This window comes from Gambusia affinis, linkage group LG03 (assembly GCF_019740435.1).
Source record: "Gambusia affinis linkage group LG03, SWU_Gaff_1.0, whole genome shotgun sequence".
Taxonomy (NCBI): Eukaryota; Metazoa; Chordata; class Actinopteri; order Cyprinodontiformes; family Poeciliidae; genus Gambusia; species Gambusia affinis.
Window position 1 is genome coordinate 590,858 of NC_057870.1, and position 20,543 is coordinate 611,400.

The following is a 20,543-nucleotide window of genomic DNA, read 5'->3' on the forward strand; positions in this document are numbered from 1 at the left end:
AGAACCCACCATGCTCAGGGAGAACCTGCAATTTAGAAAACATAATGTTTCTTTAAATACAATCATCATTCAATCTATGAATATTTCCTTTATAATGTAATTGTTGGGCCATTTACCTGTTTTTAACATATATATGACAGAACTGATACTAGCTTGCATAAGATTTTTAAAAAATAGTCATGATGCTTTAGTAAAACTTGCATTAACTTTGCACAAACAACTAAGAAAAAATAATCTAATTGAAACTCGTGTAATTAAAGCTTAATCGTTTTATTGATTTGACTTGTTATTCTTGTGTAAAAACTGGGTTGTTTGTTTCATAATATATCTAAAGACAAGATTTGTTGTGAATCAGTGCAATGCAAATAAACTGAACTGAATTTAATGCATGGAAAATTGAATATCTGGTCTTTAAAGTGGAGTTGTTAAGTTCCATTTAACGTATATCAGCTGAGAAAAATCCACCTGTATGCGCAGATGTCATACTGAGGATGCAGAGGATGTAAGTTGTTAGCGGTTTTAATCTGAATTCAACATATATCACATACCACACATTGTTATGTGTGGTATGTGATATATGTTGTCTTGTCTCTGAGAGAGTGGTGCAAATAACCCAAACTGATCAGAACTAGGTAGTGCTTCGCTAAGTTCTTTTTTATGTTAAATTGCTTCAAAATGTGTAACCCTTGCTTTCAGAGAAAAAAAAAACATTTCACTAATAATGTTCTATTTATCCTCAGAAACACAGGGCAAGGAAATGCTTCGTCTTTTTTTACCCCTAGTGGGTCGTGGCAGATGGACTCTCGAACTGAGCCAGACACTGGTTCTGCTGGAGTTTTCTATAAAAGGAAGATTTTCCTCTCCACTATTGCTGCTGGTGTGCACGCTTGGTATGAAGTAGTTGTTGTAAAGTCATTGAAATCTATAGGTTTCCTTAGATAGCCACGTTCTAAATATATTTGAATAATAAACTGAGCTTAATAGTAATCAATTAATTGCAACCAAGTAATTGATTACTAGAATTAATTGAAATTTATGTATAACTGAATTGAAATGATTTTTTTGTAAAGCGTCTCAAGGCAACATTTGTTGTGAATTAGGACTATATAATTCAACTGAATTGAATTGATTTATTTTTTGCCCAGTTAGAATGATCTGGCAGATTAGATCATGTTAATAAATGTAGTCCAATTTATATAAATTAATACATTTTGTTTGCCCAAAACGTTATTTCTGCAAATAGCAAATTAAATCCTGCAAATTACTCTCAAACCTTTATGTAAATATAACAGTTAGGGTTGAAGTACAGCAGTTGTTTTCCTTTTACATGTTGTAGGGAAGAAAAGAGAAACTGTAAGTGAAACGATGCTAATTTAGTGGTAAATGCAGTAAGTTTGCTGTCATTCAATTTGACCTGAAAGCACTGGAGAAGACAATAAGCCAGCTCCATCTAGTGGTCATGCAGAATTGTGCTATCCAATGAGATTTTGCCCTCAAATTTTTAATAAAGGGGACAAAATCATTTTAAAAAGACTTTCTAGAGTTCAGGCTGAATATTGCTAATGAGAGTAAAACAGAAAGCCCATGGCAACTGATTATAAACTACTACATTGTACAGGTGCATACAGATGGATGGTCAGTTGCGTGTTCAGACGGAGCAGCAAAGAGAGATGGAAAGGGTTAGTGTTGCAGAGAACTATTCTGCTTAAACATTGGTTTCTGTACTTAAACAGCAACCAGTGAATTAAAACACATAAATATTTAAGCAATGTTTTAATATTGCTTTTTCTTCTTTTTCATTTTTACATGGTTGCAAACAACTAGTAAACTGTAGTTTAAAAGATTGTTGGGTAATAATATAATACCTAGTTACAACTATACATATACAGTTGATCTAAGTAGTTTTGTTTGTATTGACACAAACACAGTAATGGACAATTTGGTTCCCCTTCTCCTGAAGAGAAACGGTAACAACAGCCTACTAAACTATGCTGAGCCAAAAGGAACAACTAATGACAAGCTTCCTAGAAATATAGTGGAGTTGACAGAATTTGTCTTTGAAATGCAGTAGAGTGACGTTCACAAGCTTTAAAAGTAAAGTAAAAATACTCAAACATGTACTTTAGTCTAGTAAATGTACTCTGTTACAGATCACCACTGCACAAACATAACTTTATGCCTTATGCCTTTATACCTTGTTCTACACATATGTTTAACAACAGAAATATCATAAGTAGAAATAAAACTTAGTATTTTTATTTATCTCTTTTTATAAAACAAACGTTTTGATCTCTTAGACATATATGGGAAGAGACTATTAAGACAATTTCTGTACTAAATTAGAGATGTTTTTTTGGAAATCACTGTTAACAGCTACAGTATATCAATCCTCACTTTGACCTTCTTGCATATCTAAAAGAGTAGTTATCCACAAACCTGATTCCAATAGCATGTCAATGATCACCTACAGGTCAGACCTGTTGGATAAACACAAATAATTATACCAACATAGTGTGAAAGAGGATATTTACACTTAATTTAATATCTGCAATTTCCTGCAATCACCTAAATGTAAAGAAACTCATTTCAAATTAATAAATGCCATCCATGCAAGATACTACTTTTAGACTGAGGTTTTTTATTTTAGAATAAATGGACTCATCACTACCTTGTGTACAAATCTATGAACTGCTTAGTTCCCTTGGCCAACAGAAAATTTAATCGGTTGTTAATTACTTTTAAATGTATCTATTTTAATTTTACTCTATTTAAAAAAAATACTTGATTTTAGTTAAATGTATAGCCTGATAAATACTGATCTTTTTTTTTTTCATACCAAGGGTTAGAAAAGAAATTGGATATCATTTAATATGAAGCGCCATCAGATTGGAATAATTTACCTCCCTCATATACATGTATGACCTCTTTTCATATTTTTAACTTGTCTTTATTTACTTATTTTCAAACATCTTGCACCTGCTTTTAATAAGACCAAAGTCTCATTTATTCTAGCCCTACTCCTCTGACATGGATATTCACATGTACATACTCTGTACTCTGTACACATGTGAATATCCATTTGCATGTGAATATGCATTTTCTTATTTGGCATGAGTGTATGTGGCATGAAGTTGTCATAAATTTATATGTATGTGTGTTTTGTCTTATTTTAGTTATTTTCTCTGACTCTGTTTTTGTTTTCCTTGATTTACTTATTTGGAACTCTATTATTGTTCTTTTTTATTTGTTTTTTTTAAGTACCTCCTCAAAAATGAGACAACACATCTCAAGGGGCTATTCTTGAAGTAAATAATCAATGTTCATCCTATATTTATAAACTAAATTAGTGTACACATTTTCTTTTGACGTCACCACTCACACATGGAAATGGAAATGAAATGTTTGCTTAAATCGTGTGTTGTCTACTTTGACATTTTGTGTGGTTTATTTGTTTAAAAGTTGACTAAATAATTATTTCAATTAATACAGTAATATTATTGGTAAAGCGCTACTTTTGCCCAGGCATAGATTTTTTTTAAAAACCCATCTTGCCTGGTTCTTGTCTTTTTGCTAAACAAAGACACACATTTTAAGTAAATAATTTTGCCCCTACTATGTTTCCGTAGTGTTTTTATGTTAATCCGGAAGTAGATCCAGCGGCCCGGCGACGAAAAAATGGCGGAGTCAAAGGAGGAGGTTGACGTCTTGGTCCAAAGAGTTGTCAAAGACATCAGTATCGCATTCAAAAGACACCCCAACATGTAAGTAGTTGAGTTTAAACACAGCGGACGGCTGTGTTTGGGACCTAGTGAACCTTGATTTAAACAGCATCCGGAATCAGATGTTTTACCTGAGGCTCGGAGAATTGCATAGAATGTATAGAAACTTTTGTGTTTTGCAAGCCTGTTTGGCTAATTTTTCTTCATACAGTAGCATTGGCTTTTGAAACATTCGTATTTATACAAACAACGTTTAGATATAGAGATGGACATCGCTAATTTAGTCTTATTCTCTTTGTAAACAGAGTACCGGAGGATTCGCCGCAAATTCGATCATGTCTGTACTATGTCATCCCAAAAACACAACATTTTGATCTATTCTCAGTGATTCAATTTAATTCATTAACTCAAAAAACGGATTTCTTTACAACCAGCGAATGCACACTTTAACACATGGTGATGCACGCCATAGCAGCAGTGAAGCATTTTGTTGTTGTTGCTGTCAAACTATGCCAGCTCTTCCCCAGTCCCTCTGATTGTTCTTCTCTCCGTGTTTTTCAGAGACGAGATCGGCCTAATCCAGTGTCCAGAGGCCCGCTACAACCGCAGTCCCATTGTGTTGGTGGAGAACAAGCTTGGTGTTGAGAGCTGGTGTGTCAAGTTTCTGTTACCGTATGTCCACAATAAGCTGCTCCTCTACCGCCAGAGAAAACACTGGCTAGACAGAGAAGGTATTGATTTTGAATAATATGACTTATTATGATCTTTGCGTCAAACACGCTGATTGAAAATAACTGATTCAGGGTGGTGTCACCAAATTCATACTAAGGGGAGTGTATGATTGCCGTTATGTGTGGAGAAAGGACCGAAGGGGCTGATGCTGGATTTCTTCTGTACTTTATTCTACTCACACATATACTTATAGTGTGTGATTTTCTGTAAGAAATAATAAATAAATTTTTTTTTTAATACATAGACATCTATGCATAATCTTATCTTTCAACTGTTGCCAGTTTATAAACAAAAATAAATAAGGTTGCCAAATCAAATATTGTAATCTTACATATTTCTCTTGCATGTCAATTTACCGTCAGTATTAACGTAACACTTCCTGTAACGAGCAGGGTACAGCATGCTTATTGCATTCTGCAACCCACCACAAAACAGTAACACACTAGCTACTTCCTGGCGATATCTCTCATAATACTGTAAACTACTAAGCCAGTTGTTCCTACAATATTTACACTTACAGAAACACTGAGGAACAATAATTAAATGCACTTAAACCTTAACTGAAAACTGTAAACTACAGACTTTGGAGCCTTTTCTATCCACCTTATTCCTAGGCCCATGAGGCTTTCGTGATTTTTAGGCACGACTTCCACCACTAATCGGAACCGCCATTTGTTTACATGTTACCAACTCGCTAACCGGCTTTCCACTGAGTTTTAGGCTATAAAATATGTAGGAATTCCAGTTGTTACAGCTTACATGTGGCAATATTGTTTTAGCGCTACCTACAGCTAATGCGGGGAGGGATGGCGACTTGAAGAAATGGCCGCAAATAACCCACACTACCTCTCCTTGGGCTTCCACCTTATCGTGGTGGAGGGGTTTGAGTGCCCCAATGATCCTGGGAGCTCTGCTGTCTGGGGCTTTATGCCCCTGGATTGGGTCACCCGGGGCAGACAGGTCCTAGGTGAGGTACCAGACAAAGTGCAGCCCGAAGACCCCAATGGTGAGAAACAACTTTAGACTTGGTGTTCCGTCGCCCGGACGCGGGTCACAGGGGCCCCACTCTGGAGCCAGGCCTGGAGGGGGGCCACGATGGCGAGCGCCTGGTGGCCGGGTTTTTACCCATGGAGCTCGGCCAGCCCCCTCTCCTATGGGCCCACCACCCGTGAGAGGGGCCAAAGGGGTCGGGTGCATTGTGTGATGGGTGGCTGCCGAGGGAGGGGACCTTGGCGGTCCAATCCTCGGTTGCAGAAGCTGGCTCTTGGGACGTGGAATGTCACCTCTCTGGTGGGGAAGGAGCAGGAGCTAGTGTGTGAGGCTGAGAGGTTCCGGCTAGAAATAGTCGGTCTCACGTTGACGCATGGCTCTGGTTCTGGAACCAGTCTCCTTGAGAGGGGCTGGACATACTTCCACTCTGGAGTTGCCCAAGCTGAGAGGCGTCGGACAGGAGTGGGCATACTTGTTGCTCCCCATCTCGGTGCCTGTACGTTGGGGTTTACCCCGGTGAACAAGAGGGTAGCCTCCCTCCGCCTACGGGTGGGGGGACAGGACCTGACTGTCGTTTGTGCTTACGGGCAGAACAACAGTTCAGATTACCCACCCTTTTTGGAGTCCCTAGAGGGGGTACAGGAGAGTGCTCCACCTGGGGACTCCCTTGTTCTGCTGGGGGACTTCAATGCTCACGTGATCATTGACAGTGAGGCCTGGAGGGGCGGGGTTGGGAGGAACGGCCCCCCCGATCTGAACTCGAGTGGTGTTCTGTTGTTGGACTTCTGTGCTCATCATGGATTGTCCATAACGAACACCATGTGCAAACATAAGGGTGTCCATATGTGCACTTGGCACCAGGACACCCTAGGCCGCAGTTCGATGATCGACTTTGTCATCGTTTCGTCGGCCATATGTCTTGGACACTCGGGTGAAGAGAGGTGCGGAGCTGTCCACTGACCACTACCTGGTGGTGAGTTGGCTCCGCTGGTGGGGGAGGATGCCAGTCAGACCTGGCAGGCCCAAACTGCCGGTCAGACCTGCCCGTCTCACAGGGGATTCCATCTGGTGGTATCCAGAGCTGTGGCCGTAAGGTTGTCAGTGCCTGTCGTGGCGGCAACCCTCAAACCCGTTGGTTGACACCTTTGGTGAGGGATGCCGTCAGGCTAAAGAAGGAGTCCTATCGAGCCTTTTTGGCCAGTGGGACTCCGGAAGCAGCTGATGGGTACCTGCGGGCGAAGCGGCATGCAGCTCGGGTGGAGGCAAAAAACTCAGACGTGGGAGGAGTTTGGAGAGGCCATGGAGAAAGACTTCCGTACGGCTTCAAGGGAATTCTGGTCCACCATCCGGCATCTCAGGGGGGGAATCAGTACCCCCACTGTCTATAGTGGGGATGGTGTGCTGCTGACCTCAACTCGAGATGTTGTGGGCCGGTGGGCAGAATACTTCGAAGACCTCCTCAATCCCACCGACATGCCTTCTATTGTGGAAGCTGAGCCTGGGGACTCTGGGTTGGGCTCTCCAATCTCTGGCTCGAGGTAGCTGAGGTGGTCAAAAAGCTCCTCGGTGGCAGGGCCCCGGGGGTGGATGAGATCTGCCCGGAGTTCCTTAAGGCTCTGGATGTTGTAGGGTTGTGTTGGCTAACGTAACTCTGCAATGTCGCATTGACATCGGGGGCAGTTCCCCTGGATTGGCAGACTGGGGTGGTGGTCCCCCTGTTCAAAAAGGGGGACCGGAGGGTGTGCTCCAATTACAGAGGGGTCACACTCTTAAGCCTACCCAGCTAGGTCTATTCGGGGGTTCTGGAGAGGAGGGTCCATCGGATTGTCAAACCTCGAATTCAGGAAGACCAGTGTGGTTTTCGTCCTGGTCGTGGAACACTGGACCAGCTCTACACCCTTAGCAGGGTCCTGGAGGGTGCATGGGAGTTCGCCCAACTAGTCTACATGTGGTTTGTGGACTTGGAGAAGGCGTTCGACCGTGTCCCTCGGGGAGCCCAGTAGGGGGTTCTCCGGGAGTATGGGGTACCGGGCTCTTTGATACAGGCTGTCAGGTCCCTGTATGACTGGTGTCAGAGTCTGGTCCGCATTGCTGGCAGTAAGTCGGGCTCGTTTCCGGTGAGAGTTGGACTCTGCCAGGGTTGCCCTTTGTCACCGATTCTGTTCATTACTTTTATGGACAGAATTTCTAGGCGCAGCCAAGGTGCTGAGGGGATCCGTTTTGGTGGCCTTAGGATTGCATGAGCTTTGGATCATGACCGAAAGAACGAGATCACGGATACAAGCGGCCAAAATGGTTTTTTTCCGTAGGGTGTCTGGGCTCTCCCTTAGAGATAGAGTGAGAAGCTCAGTCATTCGGGAGGGACTCAGAGTAGAGCCGCTGCTCCTTCACATCGAAAGGAGTCAGTTGAGGTGGCTCGGGCATCTGGTCAGGATACCTCCTGGACGCCTCCCTGGTGAGGTGTTCTGGGCACGTCCCACCGGGAGGAGGCCCCGGGGAAGACCCAGGACACGCTGGAGGGACTATGTCTCTCTGCTGGCCTGGGAACGTCTTGGGATTCCTCCAGAGGAGCTGGAAGAAGTGGCTGGGGAGAGGGAAGTCTGGGCCTCCCTTCTGAAGCTGCTACCCCCGCGACCCGACCCCGGATTAGCGGAAGAAGATGGATGGATGGATAACCCACACTAGCATAGTTAGCTACTTCACTGACTCAGTTACTTCGGATGGCTTTTTATCCACACAATGAAATGAGCACACATAAAGCATTTTGGGTTCTCTGTTCAAGTTTAGAATTTGTAGAATTTCCTTATCTGTCGGTAGGCGATGAAAACTTTCGGTTTTGTTTTAGGAGCCCGTTCAAGACACACCTGTTTCTGCCACAAATTAAACTTGGTCTGATTATTAAAGTACAACCATAAACAGCACAACAGTTCCCCGAACTCCGCATGGGCAGACACTTTTTAGTTTTATCTTTATAACAGGTTAATGCATGATTCAGTTCGGTTCTAGTCCCGTGGGGAGATTCTCCATATTACGGTCTGTAGCTGCGTTCATTTCTCCGCTGATTTGCAGCGACACTCGGCAACGGAGAACCTACAGGTTCTGGTTGTGATGGACTAAATGTACCCAGATATTTTATTTTGTCTTATAAAAAATGTTTCTGGCTCAAACATAATGATAAAGACTCAAATCATGAGCTTTATTATTTTTTAAATACAAACAAAAGATAAAATTCACCTCATAATATTATTTAGTTCTGGTGTTTTACACTGTCGGCGCAGAACGGCAGCTCAGATCTCTGACCAGCTTCTCTGCTTTTCTCTTCTTCATTACTATTCTTCAGAGAAACGAGCTGCTAGCAGTGCTGCTAATTCACGGTCATTCCGTAACAACACGTAATGATCGTGTTCCTGTCGCTCCCCGTCATTAAACTCACGATTACTATCCTCTGTACTGAGCAGCTCTCTGACAGCAGACGGTGTGTCCGTGAACAAGTTCAACTAAATATTGTATTACAACCGAAAAAAGAGATGTAACTTCTATCACAAATATAGATTAGCAAAAAACCCTACAAATTATAAAGAAATACTGCTACTTCCGGTGGGCGCTGGAAGTAAGACCCATAATCGTTTCCACAGGAAGCCTCCCAGGAATAAGGTGGATACAAGGCCTATGGTCTTTGGTAGCCAGCATGCAAGGAAAAATAATAGCTAGCTTTCTGCTTCTTCATCCTTTTACAGTATTTCTTTCAAATTTGCCTGTATGAAGTTTTTGCATACTAGCCATTACATCACACTTTAAGGCTAGTGTAGTTTGTATTCAACAATCAGTTCAGCTTTAAATGACTTTCCAGACTATCTTACTACTTAGGTTTTTTTAATACATGTCCTGATTGTTGGCACAGCACTGAGGCAAATGTTGTGTGTGTTTTTGTGTCCAACAGCTCTAGTGGATATTACTTGCACTCTTTTGCTGCTCAATCCGGACTTCACCACTGCCTGGAATGTCAGGTAAAAGAAATATTGCATCTTAATGATTACCGTATATAGTTGTCTTTACAGTTTAAAAAAATCAAAATAAATCTTGAGAAACACTACTAGAACATCTAAAAAAATTAATATTGTGTAAAATTGCACTATTTCAGGCCAGTTATCTCAGAAAGTGAAATTTATTTATTATATAGAGTCATCAACGTTTGTTTCTTGTAATGTTGATTATGGTGTACAGGAAATGAATACCAAAATTCTGAGTCTCAGAAAGTTAGAATACTGTGAAAAAGATAATTAATGGCAACTTTTGGTGTCATACCCTAAGCAGCTATTTAACTAAAAACACCTGCAGAAGTTTTCTGAGCCTTTAAATGGACTCTGGGACAGTAGGACACACAATTATGGAGAAGACGGCTGGCTGGATAGATGTCCAGACTGAGGACAGTCATTGACGCCTGTCACAAGCAGAGGAAGCCTCAAAAGGTCATTGCTGAAAAAGCTGCTTGAGTGTGGTAGGAAAAGCACCACAAATGCACCAGCAACAGGGATAAACTCTGCCTTCTGGGATTGCTAAGTGAAATCCATTCCAGAGGAACCATACTTTAGATCTTTAGACATGAGGTACAGACGTTGTAATCCCCGAGTCAATCCACTCCTGAACTTGAGAAGATGTCTAAGGTGTCTTATCTGGGCTGAGGAGAAATGAAACTGGACACTTGTGCACTGGCCCAGAGTCCTGTTTTCAAATGCAAGTAATTTCTGCATTTCATTTCGAAATCATTGTCCCAGGGTCTGGAGGAAGTGTTGAGAGGCACAGAATCCACATTACTTGAAGTCCAGAGTGAAGGTTCCAGTCAGTGATTTGGGTTGCCATGTCATCTGCTGGTGTTGGTCCACTGTGTTTTCCGAAGTCCTCAGTCAGTCCAGATTTCTACCAGGAAGGCCTAGAGCACTTCATGCTTTCCTCTGCTGACAAGCTGGATGGAGATGCTGATTTTATTTTATTTTCTAGCAGGACTTGGAAAATGGCCACATCCTTAGGTGTGTGTGTGTGTGTGTGTGTGTGTGTGGTTATTGATCCTGTCTTTCTCTGTGTTGCCCTGCGATGCTGCGATGGACTAGCGAGATTTTGTTCCAATTGGAAACTAGTTGTTTTTAAATCATTTCTGACAAAACTACTGTTTCATTTATAAATTTATTGCAAATCTTGATGTGTGTTGTTACAGGAAAGAGCTGCTAGAGTGTGGTGCTCTCAATCCAGAAAGAGATCTTTACCTGAGCAAGCTGGCCCTCACCAAATTCCCCAAAAGCCCTGAGACATGGATACATAGGTAAAGTTTTAAGACTCAGATTTCCCTTTTTAAAGAACAGAACAAATGTTCTCTATTATTCCAAATATTGTTGTTGTGCTCACATTTTGGGTGTTGCGACAGGAAATGCCTCGGGGGTGAAACACGTCAAAATGCATCAACACAACAAATCTAATATAACATTTAAAAAACAAGCACTTAACAGAGTTTGGCTAAATGGTTTACTGCAGAAAAAGACATCTGGAGCAGCCAGACAGCAGGTAAAGCAGCAAACAACTATCAACACTCACCTGGAAGAGCGCAACGGTCAGAAAGCTAAACAATTAACCTGACAATAATGGAAGTCAACGAGTTAGTGGTGGAAGACGCTGGTTCTGCTCTTTGTTTGACCGCCGCTATGCAATATATTTCACAGACGGAGCGCCATTTAACCGCAACCCGGCAGGGAACTCTCACACCAAACAGCTGCCTAAAGCTGCAGCATGTAACTTAAGTAAACAAACTAACAAAAAATAAATAAGATTTTACATATGTATTAAAACTTTCACTGTCCTAACATACGATAGATAATCTCTGAAAAAAATCTATCTCCTCTTCCCTGTGTTGTGCAGAATTACTCCGCTCAGTCAGAACCAGTATTAATCAGCTAGACAAGCTCTCAGAAGTTTTGGTTTAGTAACTCAGGATTGTTTATTTTGGTCCAACTTGCTTTTGACTTTGAATAAATGTTTTCTTTTTTACTTGTCATTATTTGATAAAGACAGTGTTGTGAGATTTATTTGATAACACAGCCTATATAAAAAGCTTTAGGGTATAGAAAGCCGTACTGTTAAATATTGTTTTACTGATTGCAGGTTTTTCAGTTGTACTTTTGTCTGAGTAGCTTATTTATTGTTCTTGCAAGCATTTTGCATGTTTTTTGACTAAATTAGGTGAATTTATGGCCAGATCTTTTTTCCATTTTGCCAGATCACATAGTAGTATTTATACCTTAAGCGAAATATTTTCAGCCAATCCAGATGATCGGTAATGATCAGTGATCGGCAGTGATCAGCCCTACTGGGTGCTTGGAATCAGCAGCTTTAGAACCTGATCAGAGCATATGTTACACGTCTCAGCTGGGTTGAAACGATTGTAACAAATGATGTTTATCGATGTCTCTGCTTCTCCTTTCTTCTGAATGGAAAGCCCGTAAACATGAACGGCTTTAGTGAATGAAAGAACGACCGCCGTCTTCTTCCACAAACTCTGTCTGAGGAGCGAAGGGGCGGGGCTTCTCACTCTAGGCCTCCTAGTTAAACGCCGTCTACATTTTGGTTTCTTCTTTTTTTTGATTTGACATAGTATTTTGGTCAATTTCAGTCTAAAAAACATATATATGATGCATTGCAATACTAATAATTTATGTGGTGGCTTGTAGACTTAAGCAGATTTTCTTGACTATATATAAACAAGTGATGATTACTTTTTTTGAACATTCTTTATTTAAGATTATTATGAATCCAACACACATATATATTTATACATGCACTTACATAAAGAAAAACAAAAAACAAACAAACAAAAAAAGGGGGTGGGGGGTCTCAGCAAACATTTAAGTCCATTTTGGTAATTGACATTTCCATACACTCAGAAAAATGTCCATTTTTACATGATATTTTGCTGTTATCTTCTCCATTATGTACACATTCTTCAATCTTTCTTGCCATTGTTGAAGGGTGGGAGGCAAACGCTTGAGCCAAGACAAAGTTATCATTTTTCTTGCTACTAGTAGCAGAATCTGTAGTAACTGGACTTCCTTTTTCCCAATATAGCCTCCTGGGGTACAAGTGATGAGTAAAATCTGTATTTTATGGTGTATCACACATATCTACTACATAGTGGTAATGTGCAATATATATTGTACACAGTAAAAAGCAATAGAAATTTGGACTACAATAGAGATCTAGTGTCTAGATCTATATCTTGACAAAGATCTATCTATCCGTCTGTCCCTCAGTCACTCATCTTGCCTGTTGGGGGTTGACTAGGACTAATCATGGTGATTTCTCCACCAAAAACTCTTTGTGCTTTAAATCAAGTGAGACCAATTTGTTATCTGTCTTCTGACATGAATTGATTAGGTCAAGGGAGTGATAGGTGGAGCTTTCCAAGAAAAAAAAAGACTTGCTGTTCTGAGGGGGTGGGACATAGATGACATCAGAAAATTATGACATAGTCTCATAGGCGTTTGCTCAGATACAACATCCAACCTAAATCACTCATACCAAGTTTGGTACTACTTAGCCATTGGGAGTGAAAGTTCTAGCTTTCAGTCCCAATGCTTTGGAGAGTATGCCTAGATCACTGCTTGGCCAAATGCTCAAAAACTTATGATTTTGGTAAATTTTAATCCCCCATCCCTTAACTGCATATTGACCAAAAATGAAGGTGATAGCTCAAAATCCCTAGGAAGAGTTTGTTAAAGTTCAAGGAGTGTAAATGTATATTCCTACATTTTAGAAATGTATTACCTAAAAATAATACGTCTTGCGATTAATATAGGCCTATTGCTGCTCAGCCCTAATTATCTCCATGTCATACTTGGAAAAAGCGGCCATTAACACAAGATAACTTTTTTTTAACATCAAAGTGTTTATGAGGGAAATTCAGAATGGCATTATCTTCACAAAGAAGAAACTGATGCAGTCAGTTATTTTGTGAGAATAGTTCACATTTTTTTATTCCGAAAAATAAAAAAATGAATCCCTTAACCCTCAATCTCTAAATCACCACAAATGGCTGTAAAGGTAAACCCTTTAACTACTGTTTTTGAACAATTTGGAGTTCATGCCAAAACTTGGTTCTTTTAAGATGATAAGCTAAATTTTCTATTTTTGCAGTCAAAAATACTTTAACTGTACGTAGTTTGTAGCTATTGTAATATAAAAGAAATTGAAAAGTTTTGCTTCACTCAGATTTTTCATTTTTATTTCTTGTAAATGCACATTGAGTGTTGAATGTATGGACTGGAAAATACAATAAATCTGTAGAATGAGGTATTCTGCTCATGGATTTCAAGACTGATCAAAATAGCACAAAAACAAATGTCATTTTTGACATGTTTATTTTTGAGGATGTACAGGTGTCTCCATTTGGAGTCTCCAAATGTCACACTTGGACAACATCGAATATATAAACTTCAAGTGACTGTAACTCCTCAGTGCTTCAGCATACAGTCATCAATGAGGCTTTAATGAGAGATAATGACCAGAGGAATCCTCTGGTAGACACAACATTACTGATGGTGGAATTACCTAGAATTCTATAAATAATATAGCATATCTAGGGGTCAGTGGAGGTTAGCGTACAGTCAGACCTCCTCCCTCTGCTCAGCCCCAGAAAATACAATGGATGTTCAGGGTGTTAAGGGAATGATTTTTTGTGTACCACTTCACCTTCAAAAATGTACCTTGTCAGCTTTACTCACCAATGTGATTTCTGACATGATTGCTGTGTTGAGGTCTTGTACAGTCCTGCAACCCACATTATATTGCTGTACTACCAATTCATGACCGAGCTGACCTGTGGTTAAAAGATGTGCACCGTTGGTATCACCTTCTCATAGTCATCTGAAATTAAGAGAGTTAGGTTTGAACTATATAGTGGCACCACAAATACTGTCACCATTCTTAGTGGGAGTGAAAAATCCACATAAGAGCTACAGAATTTCAAATAAAGAAAAAAATCATGCACGTTAATAACAAAAAAAGACAGCTAAAAACATTTATTATGCAAATACTGATATGTTATATCATGTCTCCGCTGATAAAATTATACACCTGATTCTTGAACATTCTGTGTTTCCCTGCAGACGTTGGGTGTTGCAGCACATCCTGCGTCAGTTTTCTGCTGTGGCCCACAAGACTCAGCAGCAGGTTGACGCAGAGCAACCTGATACAGAGAGGAGCCAGTTCTTGAGTAGTCATCTGGACAGATTAATACACCAGGAGATGAAGGTGTGCTCTGATGCTGCTTGTCGCTATCCTAGTAATTATAACGCCTGGTCCCACCGCATCTGGGTACTGCAGCACATGGCCAAAGGCAACATAAAGGTTTGACTAACACATTATTAAAAAAATATTACCTCACATTGCACTTTTATTTGCTTAATGTTACTTGTTTATGTCTTCAAAGCAAGTGTCTTATTGCATTGAATGTACGTATGTGTCAACATACAGCTCATCTTACATATTACTTGTCATATTACTTTATACAGTTTTATCACTCAATAGCCACTGAAAGATTTTTTTGTGTCAGGGTTTAAAGATTGCAGCAAATTTACTAAAATGATTTCTTGGATTAAAGCTGGTTATTCCAAATAGTAGATTATCCAGCCCACAAGCACAATATATCAAATACATTCTATATAGGGGTCACTATGTCCTCCAGCAGCCTATGTCTATAGCAGCATAACTACAGGGTTACCTCAAGCCAGTCTAACTGTAGGCTTTATCAAAAAGGAAAGTTTTAAGCATAGTATTAAATGGTGTCTGCCTCAAGGACTAAAACTGGGAGCTGGTTCCACCAGAAAAAACTGAAAACTGAAGGATCTGCCTCCAATTCTACTTTTAGAGCCTCCAGGAACCAGCAGGAAACCTGCAGTCTGAGAATTAGGACTGTATTAGGAGCAAATTTCATTCTGGACCTAACAGAGAGCCTAAGAAGATCATTTAAAATAGCAGAAATATGATCTCTCTTTTTAATTAGAATCACAAGTCTTACTGCAGCATTTTCTTTTAAGTGAATTTTATAAACTTCTTGATTGCAAAGAATTATGATAGTCCAGCTTTGAAGTAACAGATCCATTGGGTGGTTTTTCAGCATAACTCCTGGACAGAATATTTCTAATATTGACAATATTATAGAGAGAAAAGGAATTAAATCATAAAAACTTGTTTAATTTAGGATTTAACTGACATATCCTGGTCAAAATTAATACCAAGGTTCCTTATTTGTCACTGAGGGCCAATTTAATACCATCCAGATAAAGTGATTGTGTAAAGCAGTGGTCCCCAACCACCAGTCCGTGGACCAATTGGTACCGGGCCGCGCAAGAAATAATTAAATATGTCCGTTCTATGTATTGAGTCTGGTGGAGCTTTTAATTTGAAAATACTAAAATGGAAGCTGTCAGCTACGTCTTGCGCGTCAACATGCAGCAGAATGAGTAAGAAATAACGTCATCGGTCTTGATCCTTACAACACGCTGCCCCCCCCCAAACACACACACAGTCACACCCACACACACCCCGGTCCGCAGAAATTTACGAAGGGTTGAAAGGTCCGCTCTACTGAAAAGGTTGGGGACCACTGGTGTAAAGAGTTTCTTTTTCAAAGAAAGACAAAGCTGAAAATTTGAAGTCACCAAGGTTTTCAATACATGTTTATAGTCATCAATCAATCAAATTTTATTTGTATAGCTCATTTCAGCATCAATGTATTTACATCATATCAAACACAGAAACATAATAGAATCAACAATCAAAACACGACAAGGAGTCAGATTCCATCAGTAGATTTATAATTGATTATGTTTCAAGTAAAATCCCAAACAGGTTGCTTTTTAGTGGAGTTTACATCCATAAAACGTTTACCTGTTACACTCCTACTGTTTTATATATATATATATATATATAGTCCACCAAACTGATTAGATTTATGGCTAAAAATAGCAGAATATTATTAGCATAACAGTGAACATTTGCTGCTGATCTTAAACCTTCAGTCTCCTGTTGTTAATCTGCGTTTATTGGATTATTTTCTCACAGGTTTTCCGTGATGAACTGTCATCTGTGCATCCATGGGTCTCCATGCACGTATCTGATCACAGTGGGTTTCACTACCGGCAGTTCCTTCTCAAGGAGTTACTGAACACTGAACTGAGCCAGTCTTTGTCTTCTGATTCTGCTAGCACAGTCTTTTGTCCATCCCAGCACCAGAGCAATACAGTCCATAGCACCTGTCCTCAGGCTAATGGTGAGCTGTCATTGGCTGATGCAGCCTGTGGGGATAAGATCACTACAGTATTTAAACTTTTTTACCAGGAGACTGAACTGTGCTCTGACCTGATTCAGTCTTTTCCTGGACATGAAACACTCTGGAGTCACAGGTGAGCTTTCATAATTTGAATATATGCTTTCTGATTTGAATACCCATTACTACAGGAAAAAATATATCTGCAGTACATATTGGTGCAAGACATTTATGGAGATGCAATTTTATAAAGAAATTTTTGGTATTTGGTTCTGGATTTTAATTTTGCTCTATGGGGCAGCTTATGCACTTTTGAAAATAAATAACTTTTTGTTTTTGATGAGTGTTGAAACCATGGTTTCCTGAAACTAGGTCTTAATTTACATGTTGAAAGAGTTTTGACAACCATCTATTCACTCATTCAGACCAGATGTTGAATATTTGTCTATAACCAAGCTGCTTTTCATATTCAAGACATAAAACTCATCATCCGATGCAGCAGATGTGATGGGATCATGTATTTAATATATTCTGTAGATATACAGTCACTCGCCACTTTATTAGGTACACCCTGCTAGTACCGGGTTGGACCCCTTTTTGCTTTCATAACTGCCTTAATCCTTCATGGCAGAGACTCAACCAGGTACTGGAAACAGAGAGTTTGGTCCATATTGACGTGATGGTATCACACAATTTGTCGGCAGATTTGTCGGCTGCACATCATGATGCAAATCTCCCATTCCACCGCATCCCAAAGGTTCTCTACTGGATTGAGATCTGGTGACTCTGGAGGCCATTTGAGTTCAGTGAACTCATTGTTGTGTTCAAGAAACCAGTCTGAGATGATTTGCACTTGATTACATGGAACGTTATCCTGCTGGAAACAGCCATCAGTAGATGGTACACTGTGGTCATAAAGCAATGGACAAGGTCCGCAACAATACTCAGGTAGACTGTGGTGTTGACGCGATGCTCAATTGGTACTAATGAGCACCACAGTCACCAGCCTGAACTGTTGATACAAGGCAGCATGGATTCATCCTTTCATGTTGTTGACGGCAAATTCTGACCCTACCATCCGAATGTCACAGCAGATATCGAGACGCATCAGACCAGGCAATGTTTTTCCAATCTTCTATTGTCCGATTTTGGTGAGCCTGTGCGAATTGTAGCCTCAGTTTCCTGTTCTTAGCTGACAGGGGTCAGAGATGCTCTTCTGCATACCAACTGCAAGACAAGTTGTTATTTGCCACTGACCTGACCTGAACATAGTGCACAAATGTAGCTATAGCTAAAAAGAATGCCGTTCTGACATTTGCGCCCACAGAACAGCCGCTCACTGGATATTTTCTCATTTTTGGACCATTCTCTGTAAACCCTAAGTGAAAATCCCTGTAGATCAGCAGTTTCTGAAAAACACAGACCAGCCCGCCTGGCACCAATAACCATGTCATTTAAACCTCCTTTCTTCCCCATTCTGATGCTCGCGTTGAACTGCAGCAGATCGTCTTGGCCACGTCTACATGCCTAAATGCATTGAGTTGCTGCCATGTGATTGGCTGATTCGACATTTGTAATAATGAGCAGGCGTACCTAATAAAGTGGCCTGTGAGTGTAAAATCAGTAATAAATTGCAGCAATAATGATTTTCTCTCTTCTAGGCGGCATGTGTACTACTTATGGCACCACTGGAGGCAGGATCAAGATCTCTGCACTGATGGCAGAGAGAATGAGTTGAAGCCTACTGGTCTCAATGAGCCAGGTGGGTCAGGGAGGAGTGTGGACAGACATAAACATGTTAGTGTTCCGATGGAGGTGGATAGGTTGTCCTTGCCTGACCATGACAGCAAGCGTCTAAGGAGAGGAATCCTTCTGCCCAACCTTCTGACCCTACAAAATGAACACATCTTTGTTAACAGCATACTGAACAGTTGCTGTAATGCTGAGCAGAACAACTATGCTGTGGCATACAAAAAGTGGTTAGATACTGTCATTAGTGCACAGTCTTTAGACATATAAGGTCTAGGCCCATACATTCAACACTAAAGTGGCCTTTAGATACTGATTTAGGAATAACTTACTTACCTGTAGTTCTAATTCAAATGAGGTGTAAAATTTCAGAACTAGCTGCCATGAGGAGGCAGAAAGCAAGATCAGTTTGAGGGTATTCTTCACAAGTCCTGTTTGAGTGTGAGCTGAGTTACATAGACCGTGTTTGTGTCTGACAGCAAATTGTATTTTTTTCTTTGTCTGCCCAGGATTTAGATCAAATTTCTGTTTTTCTTCATATGTGTAAGCAAAAATTATGTGAAGTTTGTGTAGCAGAATAGAATCAGATGAGAAAGTGGACGAAGAATTGGTTTTATTAACAGTCGTTAGACATGATAGTGTGAAGTTTTAAAATAGCCAAATGGAACGAAAAAGTAAAATAATGAAATGAATTGTTAATAACTTTTCGCAGTTTTAATTTTTTTTTTCATGTTAAATAGCAGACTATCACCTGGAATTTTTCAACTCTTCACACTGTATAAATCTGATATAAAATATTGCATACATGTTTTTGACCTGGAACATTTTACCAATGTATGTACAATATATTCTTTGGTTTGTTTTTTAATAGTGGTAAACATAATGGTAAAGTCATGTTAAAGAGCTTACAATAAAAGTTTACCCACTTGTAATTTTAGTTTGTTTGAGTGGATGTTTTTGAGCCAACTTAAGGTAATAGTCCATAACTGTGACGTGGAAGAAACATGATATATGTTTTTCAAAATGTTAAATCTGAAAGCTTTGCATATTTAGGCTTGTTCTTTTCTGTAATCCCCCTTTTCTAGAATGAAGAACTGTGCAGACATCAGATTGCCAAACAGTGTTTTCAGTTGGAGCTATCAACAGCTACAATATATGTAATTTTCCTTTACCATAATGAATAACTTTTGAACTGAATTAAGCCCAAAGCAGCCATGTCCTTGGAAGGTTAGAGTTTAAATTATATCTACTCTATTAAGAAATGTAATAGAAAATTAGACATATACTTTAAAGAATTTTTGTTTCCATTCACGTTCTTTTGAAAATATATTTTATTTAAAAAAATGTATTTTATATCATGCCTAATTGAAGACCTTAATGGAACAGTGTATAATATTACAGCAATTAAAAATTTAGAATTGATAAAAAAAATATTTTTGCATGTTTCTACTGGTATTTTGGATGATTTAACTACTTGGAAGTAGGGATGCACAATGCATTGGCATCAATACTCCTGGCCAGTGTAAGTCACTTTTTAACACGTCAGTTAAGTAAAATGGGGCCAAAACGGCCGGAGTAAATTTACATCTTGTTGCTGTTTAACGTTTAATAGTGAGACATTTGAAGTGTTTAACTGAAGCAAAGAAGGCAGTCATTTTCATCCAGTGTCAAAGGCTGGTCTTCCTCTGGATGCTCCTCTGCCATCCACCTGAGGGTAGCGAAATACCTGAGATTCAACAGCCCCCTCCACTACCTCCCCCCAATTAACTTAATTGGTTCTCTGGTCGTGAAGACCATCTGGGTTTTGAGAAATTATTGAACATAAGTATATAAAAAATATAATAAGAAAACTCAAGCATCCATATGTGAAAATACAAATACACAACATGATACAAATAACTAAATATGTATATTACATTATTTGACACAACCTCAATGAAACATTGCCTACTGTCTCTAAAAAATACGAGCCATTAGCGCCGCAAAAAGTCTTCGGAGAGAAAAAAAAAAGTTGGTTTCAAGTAAATTGTCGTTAATCTTGG

General features: G+C 39.8%; 1 protein-coding gene across 3 annotated transcripts; it reads left to right on the plus strand.

Annotated features, from left to right (window-relative positions):
• The first annotated feature begins 725 nt into the window (after positions 1-725).
• Positions 726-19,438, plus strand: ptar1 (protein prenyltransferase alpha subunit repeat containing 1). Of its 3 annotated transcripts, none has more exons than XM_044111634.1 (8): positions 726-890; positions 3,627-3,761; positions 4,281-4,450; positions 9,382-9,448; positions 10,654-10,758; positions 14,591-14,831; positions 16,548-16,888; positions 18,414-19,438. In XM_044111634.1, the coding sequence occupies exons 2-8, from the start codon at positions 3,676-3,678 to the stop codon at positions 18,769-18,771; spliced, it is 1,368 nt and encodes a 455-aa protein (XP_043967569.1). In that variant the 5' UTR covers positions 726-890; positions 3,627-3,675; the 3' UTR covers positions 18,772-19,438. The 3 variants fall into 3 exon arrangements, with proteins under 3 accessions (XP_043967569.1, XP_043967570.1, XP_043967571.1); XM_044111635.1 differs by lacking the exon at positions 726-890 and having other exon boundaries at positions 16,548-16,608; positions 16,696-16,888; XM_044111636.1 differs by lacking the exon at positions 726-890 and having other exon boundaries at positions 16,548-16,608; positions 16,691-16,888; positions 18,414-18,544.
• The last annotated feature ends 1,105 nt before the right edge of the window (positions 19,439-20,543 follow it).

Excerpts from the sequence above, each read along its gene's own strand:
- ptar1 (XM_044111634.1), top strand. The coding sequence starts at position 3,676 with ATGGCGGAGTCAAAGGAGGAGGTTGACGTCTTGGTCCAAAGAGTTGTC. Across the intron at positions 9,449-10,653 it reads ACCACTGCCTGGAATGTCAG|GAAAGAGCTGCTAGAGTGTG; the intron begins GTAAAAGAAATA and ends GTGTTGTTACAG. Across the intron at positions 14,832-16,547 it reads TGGCCAAAGGCAACATAAAG|GTTTTCCGTGATGAACTGTC; the intron begins GTTTGACTAACA and ends ATTTTCTCACAG.